The sequence below is a fragment of the Ixodes scapularis genome, unplaced genomic scaffold (genome assembly GCF_016920785.2).
Source record: "Ixodes scapularis isolate PalLabHiFi unplaced genomic scaffold, ASM1692078v2 PGA_scaffold3__209_contigs__length_174095766, whole genome shotgun sequence".
Lineage (NCBI taxonomy): Eukaryota > Metazoa > Arthropoda > Arachnida > Ixodida > Ixodidae > Ixodes > Ixodes scapularis.
The window spans coordinates 149,209,541-149,217,478 of NW_024609868.1; the positions used below are offsets into that span (position 1 = coordinate 149,209,541).

Sequence of the window (7,938 nt, forward strand, 5' to 3'; positions counted from 1 at the left end):
TCTGCTGCTGGTTCGTTGATGTAGGACAGGTCGGCAACATGGCACTCCTCGTAGCTTCTGAAGCTCCTCTGTCTTTCCACCTGTTTCTTGAGGTCGCATTCTTTTTGCTGTAATTTTCTTTCGAGGACCAACCAGCTAGGTGCTGTCCTGCAGTCAGCTTGTGTTTCTTGGTCTTTAGTAGTGGAGACAAACTTGCTGGAACTGGTGCACTGTGTTAGCTGGCACTTCTAGGCACTCTGGTGTAACAACTTCAAATTCCACAGAGTCAGTTGCAGGCCAATCCATTGGTTCAGTTCCTATTGCATGCTTAGCTGTGGAGCTTTTCGGTAATGTAGGCAGCGGCTCCAATGGTACGGATGGCTGTTCTGATAATGTAGATGAAGGCTCTAATAGAGTAGGCAGGGGCTCCGATGATGTATGTTTAGGATCCCCTTGCTGCACGCATCGCTTCCCATCTGACAATTTCAGGATGTTCTGTGGAACAATGTCACTGCAGAGGGATCTTGTTTTTATACTTGAGCTACCCATTTCCTTCCTACTTTTGGGCTGGAGATTCAACACGTCCCTTTACTCCTCTCCTGCTACAGTCAGCAGGAAGAACAAGCTTCTGGCACTATGTGCTTGTGTTCTTAAACCCATAAGCTCATGCTCGCACAGTTCACTTTAGTGCTCAATACACCATACTGCTGGTGCAGTATAGCAAAGTGAGAGCATGTGCATCCTCATTTACCCTGAGGTTGTTAATCAACATGTATCTGTGGAAAAACTAAACTCACTTTCAACAGCCCTGACATTTACAAGCGTGAGTGCCGGTCGTCCGACTGCTCCCCGCTTGACATACCGCATGCAGGGTGCCCCGTGAGGCTCTTGTCTCGAAGGTTGGGGGTGCCAACACCCCCTTGTCACTTCCTTGACAAACAAGGAGTCGCTCTTGCAGTCCTTCTCTCTGTCTGCCAGCATTTGTGTTGAAAAAAAAAAATCACGCCCTCACCAAGGTCAACCAGCAAAAGTAACACGATTTACACATTAATTGTAATACCCCCCTAGAAAAAAGTCCCAATGGAATATGCCACATATCATTAGTCGATATGCTGTATTTCTCGCTGCTGCTTGCCTCAAAAAATGGCACAGTGCTGGTTCAGCAAAATGCAGTCACGTATTGACACTTATTATTGAGTGGTACGACCTTTTGTTCCTTTGCATATGCTTTGTACGAGCTTTAGATACACGACGAAGCACTTCTGGAATGGCAGACTGCACTTGGCCACATCGCGGGGGAGGTGACAAAGGAAGATTGATGTATGGTCAACCTTATCGGTCCTGTGCTGTGAGGTTGCCCACAAGTTGCCCTATTGGTTCAAGCTGATTAATCATGGTAAGGCCAACAGGTACTTGGTAAAGCCAATAGGTAATAGGTCAAAGAAGAATGACAGACGATTTTTGTTACTGACAACTTAAGAAATGCAGGGGTTATCAGTTCTTGTTGTAACATCATAGGCTGCGGAGCGATATCCCCGCAGGGGGCACCTGTGAAAGCAGGTGTTTGGAGAGTGGCGTCTCCACGGACCCCGAGCCATGCGGGTTCGCCCGCCCACGTATGGCTGTGCGTGGCTTTCCCGTGTCCGGGGAAAAGGGCATCCTGGTGGTTGAGCCGAGCCCGGGGTAGGTTTGGACCCTTCGGGGCCCCCCGGGCGAGGCAATACACCACTTCGGCCCCTGCTTCTCGTAGACGGGAGTCCTGGTAAGGCCCGGCCAGGATGATTCAGTCTAGTCGCCACTTCTACTATCCCCTCTCTACTTTCACCCTTGTCTTCTCCTCCTTTTCTCTCTTCTCATTTCTCTTCTTTCCTTTTCAACTCCTTTGGCGGCAAGGGCTAACCTTGGGTGGCGATAGACACCTTGTCCAGAACCACTCTTGGTTATAGAGACTGGGCAGCACTAATAGAGTAACGTCTTCAGCCAAGCCATTCTTGTTATGGAGCGTTACCTATTCCCTTGTTGGGCTCGATGGTGGGCGGTGCACCACAGTTTCCGAAAACCCTCCCCTTTTATATGGGTTCCAAACTTAAACCTTTTGATCGGCCCCCAAAAGGGGCCGCACCGAAGCTCAAGTCACTCCCGAAACATCCAAAGCACTCGAAAAATTTCCAAAATTCCTGGTCTTACACTCTGAAGAAGAAAAACCACTTGCCAGACTGTCTCCTTTCCTAGTCGCCGAGGTACTGGAAGGAATCGTTGGGAAAGATTACTCTGCTAAAAAGATGCCATCCGGTGATCTTCTTGTTGAGATCAGCACCAAAAAGCAAAATGATGCCCTTCTTTCACTCAACGCTGTGTCTGAATACAGAGTAAACGTTACTCCACACCGCAGACTTAATACAGTTCAAGGAGTTATCTCGGAGGATGACCTAATGGACTCATCTGAGGAAGAACTCGTTGAAGGCTTTTCAGACCAAGGAGTTGTTGCCGCTCGTCGCATCACCCTTCGTCGTGAGGGTGTAGAGCGTAAAACAAGGCACATTATACTGACCTTTGACACCACCACTCTCCCAGAGACCATAAAGGCAGGCTACCTCCGGTGCCGTGTTCGCCCCTATGTGCCGAATCCCCAGCGGTGCTTTAAATGCCAAAGGTTCGGCCATGGGTCACGGAGCTGCCGGGGAAATGACACTTGCGCGAAGTGCTCCAGTAAAGAGCATGTTGCTGACAGTTGTGAGAGCGAACCGAGATGTATCAACTGTGATGGCCGTCACCCAGCATACTCGCGCTCTTGTCCAAAATGGAAAGAAGAAAAAGAAATACTTACTTTGAAGACCACAGAAAACATCTCCTACCATGAGGCTAAAAATCGTTTCTCCTTCCTATCTAAAGGAGGGTATGCCGAGGTCGTGCGCAGGGGACCCACACGACCTGTAATGGCATCGGCGGGAACACAGACCCCTCCTGAGGGGGTGTGTCTCCCGTCAGTGTCCCCTCTAAAACCAGCGGGTGCAATGCCAGCTGCACTGCACCCCAACCACACGGTGGACGCTGTTCCGTCAACGTCCACCTTGAAGCAAGGGACGGCAACCCCCGCCGCCCCTGCCTCCCTTCCTCCTCGAGGCCGGGGACAACCCCGCGTCTCGTCCCAACAGAGACCTAGTGAGCCGTTAAGGCTGCCTACCCCACCAGGTCTCCCTCCGGCTCCTCCTGAGGAGCCTATGGACGAAGGTGGACCCAAGTCCGGCGAGGAAAGTTTCCTCGCTGGATCTGACTCCTCTCTTTCTGCCACCAGTGACTCCACTGGCCAGCAGAAAGAGGCTGTAAAGAAGAAAAACGCCCCGCGCAAAAAAATAGATTTTAAGCCATAGTCACCTCATTTTACTTTTTACCAGTTTTTATATTCACTTTTGCACTGGCTAAGCATATAGGCATTATGCAGTGGAACTGTCGCGGCCTTCTACATAACATAGATGACATCAATTCGTTTTTTGATGAGCTCAGTCCTGTTGCTATTTGCCTACAGGAGACGTATCTTACTGATTCGCACACGCAGGTTTTGCGTCATCAACAAGTTTTTAGGAAGGACCGCCATTCCTCAACCCCTTCGGGTGGTGTAGCAGTGGTGGTTCAAAGTGGAGTGGCATGTGCTGAAGTTCCTTTACAAACTTCACTCGAGGCAGTTGCAGTTCGCATCCTTCTTGATCGCCTCATCACTCTAGTATCACTCTACTTACCACCTAATGTTCCGCTGCATCTCCATGAACTTCAAGCATTCATCAAACAGCTTCCCAAACCTTTTTTAATTCTTGGTGATTTTAATGCCCACCATCCTTTGTGGGGAAGCTCTCGTCAAGACTCTCGAGGAGGAGTTATTGAAAGGCTTTTATTATCAACTGGAATCTGCCTGCTCAATAAGAAAGAACCAACATTTTTTAGCGCTGCCCATAACACTTTTACATCGATCGACCTATCACTATCATCACCATCTCTACTTTCATGCTTTTCATGGAACGTTTTAGACAATCCTTTTGGAAGCGACCATCTGCCCATAATTTTAGAGAGCGTTTTACCAGTTTCATCGATACCAACCCGCCTTCCACGATGGAAGTTGGAAAAGGCCGACTGGTCTATTTTTGGTCTAGAAGCTACACTTGATCCCTCTTTGTATCTTCATATGACTCCTGAAGATGCAGCGCTTTACGTTACGGAATGCATTATAAATGCTGCTTCTGCTTCAATTCCACAGACCTCAGGAAATCTTCCCCGGAGGTGCAAGCCCTGGTGGAATGAGGAATGTACTTCCACTCGGAAAAGCCAGAACAAGGCGTGGGGAACTTTTCGTCGCTATCCAACTTTCCGTAATTTGATAGAGTTTAGGAAAAAAAGAGCACAAGCTCGGTGGACGCGAAGACAGGCCAAGTGGGCTTCATGGACAAAGTATGTTTCATCCTTAACTCTTTCGTTACCGCGGAAAAATGACTGATTTTCAGTGCTTCTAGAAAATATTTTTTTTCTCTGCGACTACTAGCCGCATTAAGCTTTGCTATTTATCAAACTGTAGGTTATTAGCTGGGCATCATAGTTAAATAAACTGTAGTGTTATGAGTGCAAACAGTGAAGAGAATTTATTTGTCAAATGAACAAAAAGTTGACAAAAAAAGTACAAACAAAACAAAAATCAGTGGCTGTACTGAGCCAGAAAATTATTTTCGAAATTCTGAAATATACAAAATGTTGCAAGTGGCCCTAGCCATCATTTCAATATCTTCCAGTTCTGTGCGCCGTGTTCTGTATTTTTCGTGGCCAGCAAAGTTAGCGGTTCCGAAGGCTGTGCCACTCAGAAAAGCAGTCACGTGAAGGCAGGAAGCAAAGATAAATTTCGCATGTGGCGCAGAAGACGTTTGTTCTGGATTGGGATTTTGTCTTTCGATAGCAGAGCTTGCAGTTTCTTCTCCTCTCCATTCTTTTTGGTTGGTGGCAAGCAGGGACATGAGGTGAGAAGGGGGTACCACTTTGCGCTGCTCCATCGTACTCAAAGATCTGCTGAATTAGCTCTTCTCTAAATGCCAGCTGGTCAAAGTAGGCACTTCTGGAAAGTTCTGGGACGTCTGGGTTCTCTTTGTGGTGTTCTTGGAAGAGTATAAAACTATTTACGCATGCAATGTCCACACAATGGAAAAATAGCGTCTTCCACCAACGCACACATTTCCTCAGGACGTTGTATGTTCCAATAATTTGGTCCGACTTGTCGACTCCCAACATTCCAGCGTTGTATTCGTGGACTAGAAGCGGCTTTTTGATGGTCCTCAAAGTCCACTTGTCCCCTCTTTTTTCTCTTCGTTGGGCCGAAACATGCTCGTTTGCTGTATGCATCGTGCTCATCAGGTTTACCGCACGCCTGTCTTTCCACTGCATGTAGAGGATGTTCCCTTCACGAATCCATCTAACATCTCCCCGCTGAGCTCTTCTTTCCCATTTAGCATCTTTCAATTCAGCTGGAAAACATCGGCGATCTTTGCGAGATGTGCCGCATGCAAACGTCTTGCGCGCAAGGAGGTGGTCGAAAAGTTTCGTTGATGTATAGAAGTTGTCCATGTAAATCTTGTACCCTTGATCAAGGTACTCTGTGCAGAGCTTGGTGACTACGTCAAAAGCTAGACCGTGAGGTCCTGGTGTCTCACGCTTGCCAGTGTACACAACAAATTGAAGGGTGTAGCCTGTTCTTGAGTCTGCCACCACCCAGAGTTTGTATCCCCACTTCGTCACTTTGTCTCGAATGTATTGCCTTATTCCTGATCGGGCTTTAGATTTTACCATGCGTTCATCGACTGAGAGATCACGCCGTGGTTGGAAAAAACTTGCTGATTTTTCATTGATGTGCTTCAACAGCCAGTATACCTTCCAGGTTTTGCCGACAGAAGCTGCAGCTCCACAGTCCTCCGGGTCCGATACGTGTAAGAACGCCAGCAGCGCAGAAAAGCGCTTTCTTGGCATAATATTTGGTGGTAGAAGGCCTCTGAATATTCCTGTTGTTTTCCAGTATAAGTGCAGTCGCGGAACTTCAACCATTCCCATGTAGATGAGAATCCCAATAAATTGCAGCATCTCGAGCGGTGTGACCTTCTCCCAGGAGCCGTCACGCCGAGCGTATGTCTGCCGGTCCAAAATGTGCATCCAAGCATATTTGTTTGTGTTCTCACACAAAGTCCTTACCACCTCGGAAGTGAAAAACAAAAGAAAAAAATCTAGTGCTCTTGAGAAGCGCCGTGAGTCGCTCCGCAGTGCTGCGCCAACATGGACACCGGGCTGTCTCTTGGGCGAAAACTGGATACGGCGCGACGCATTCGGAAAAGTATCCTTGCCGTACGTTGTTGAGACTCTAAACATGCAAGAAAAAACGCTGTCGTCAAATACAAAGCGCGCGTTTGTATAAATACAGTGTGCAAGCTAAAACGAAACACACCTGCGAGCTCCTGTTGACGTTCCCGGACCTTGAGCTGGAGTGTCGCTGTCAGAACTAAAATCTGACGACCCTGCATCGTTACTGGAGTCATCACTGCTGCTTGAGTCACAAAAATCGGCAGAAAAAGCGGCCGAAGTGCTTGCAACAGCCTTCCGCTTTTGAGGTGCGCGCGGCAAACTTGACGCCATGGCTCCCGACTACGCGGTAACTTTTGGTTTAAGTTTCGTTTTTAACAGCGCCGTCTCACGTCAGAAGATGAAAACCAAAACCGAAACTGAAAAAGTAGATGTCTACGAGCAAACTAGGTGGCGCTGTCTGTCTTGACGCGCCAATTTTGATTTTTTCAGACGCTTTGAAAGTCATCGTAACTCCGTGTCCGATTTTCTATGGCGCGGTACTGAAAGAGTTAAATAGTTTCGTTACTGCTAAAGAAGTATGGGATCGTCTCAAAAAGGTTCGTGGGCAGTACCACGCTTTCAGGATTCCACTTTTTCCTTCAATCTCAGCATCTCTAACAGGACAAGCAGACTTCCTCGCAGAACATTTTCAGCATGTCTGCAGCTCTTCCAATTACAGTACGGAGTTTTTAAAGTACCGGTCTACTGCTGAGAAGCAGAAAATCACTATGTCAGGCTTCAACTCTGCTGCATACAATAGACCGTTCACAATGTGTGAACTGGAAGTTGCTCTCAGCCAAAAAAAGCAATCTGCACCTGGGCCAGACAGAATTCACTATGAGATGCTTAAGCACCTGTCTCATGAATCTTTGTCCCACCTGTTGTCCTTTTTCAACTACCTATGGGAAGCTGCTGCTTTCCCACATTCTTGGAGAAGTGCCCATGTTATACCTTTGCTGAAACCTGGAAAAGATCCCTCTCTGGCTACCAGCTACCGCCCCATAGCACTTACAAGCTGCTTGGGGAAAACTTATGAAAGGCTTATAAATCGCCGCCTTATGTTCCTTTTGGAAGAGAAAAACTTTTTTGACACTAAGCAGTGTGGCTTTCGTGCTGGACGGTCCACCGTGGACCATCTGGTCCGACTTGAGACCGTCATACGTGAGGCCTTTGTACACCGGCAGCATTGCGTGTCGGTGTTTTTTGATTTAGAGAAGGCATATGACACTACGTGGAGGTATGGTATCCTTCGAGATCTATACAACTGTGGAGTGCGTGGCCGTATGCTTCGTTGCTTGCAGAATTTTTTAAGTGAGCGTACATTTCAAGTCCGATTAGGCTCGACTTTATCCAATGTCTTCTTGCAAGAAAATGGTGTCCCCCAAGGCGGAGTCTTAAGTGCCACCTTATTTGCAGTTAAGATAAACAGTCTGGCTCAAGTTATACCGTCATCTGTTTCATACTCGCTCTACGTGGATGATGTGCAAATATCTTTTTCGTCCTGCAACCTCTCCAGTTGTGAACGGCAACTGCAGCTCACAATAAACAGAATGACCAAGTGGGCAAATGAAAATGGTTTTAAGTTTTCCCCAGAGA

General features: G+C 47.5%; 1 protein-coding gene across 1 annotated transcript; it reads right to left on the reverse strand.

Moving 5' to 3' along the window:
- Positions 1–670: 670 nt before the first annotated feature.
- LOC115325301 (piggyBac transposable element-derived protein 4) lies at positions 671–6,281 on the reverse strand. The gene is made up of 2 exons (XM_042292912.1): positions 5,015–6,281; positions 671–755 (listed from the first exon to the last, which is right to left on the reverse strand). Exons 1-2 carry the CDS (start codon positions 6,154–6,156, stop codon positions 671–673), a joined length of 1,227 nt encoding a protein of 408 aa, XP_042148846.1. The 5' UTR covers positions 6,157–6,281.
- Between the last annotated feature and the right edge of the window lie 1,657 nt (positions 6,282–7,938).

Bases quoted from the DNA above. Each gene is read 5' to 3' on its own strand.
- LOC115325301 (XM_042292912.1), bottom strand. From the start codon at position 6,156: ATGCACATTTTGGACCGGCAGACATACGCTCGGCGTGACGGCTCCTGG. The intron at 756-5,014 runs GTACGATGGAGC...GTTTTTCCACAG, and splicing joins CTAATTCAGCAGATCTTTGA to ATACATGTTGATTAACAACC.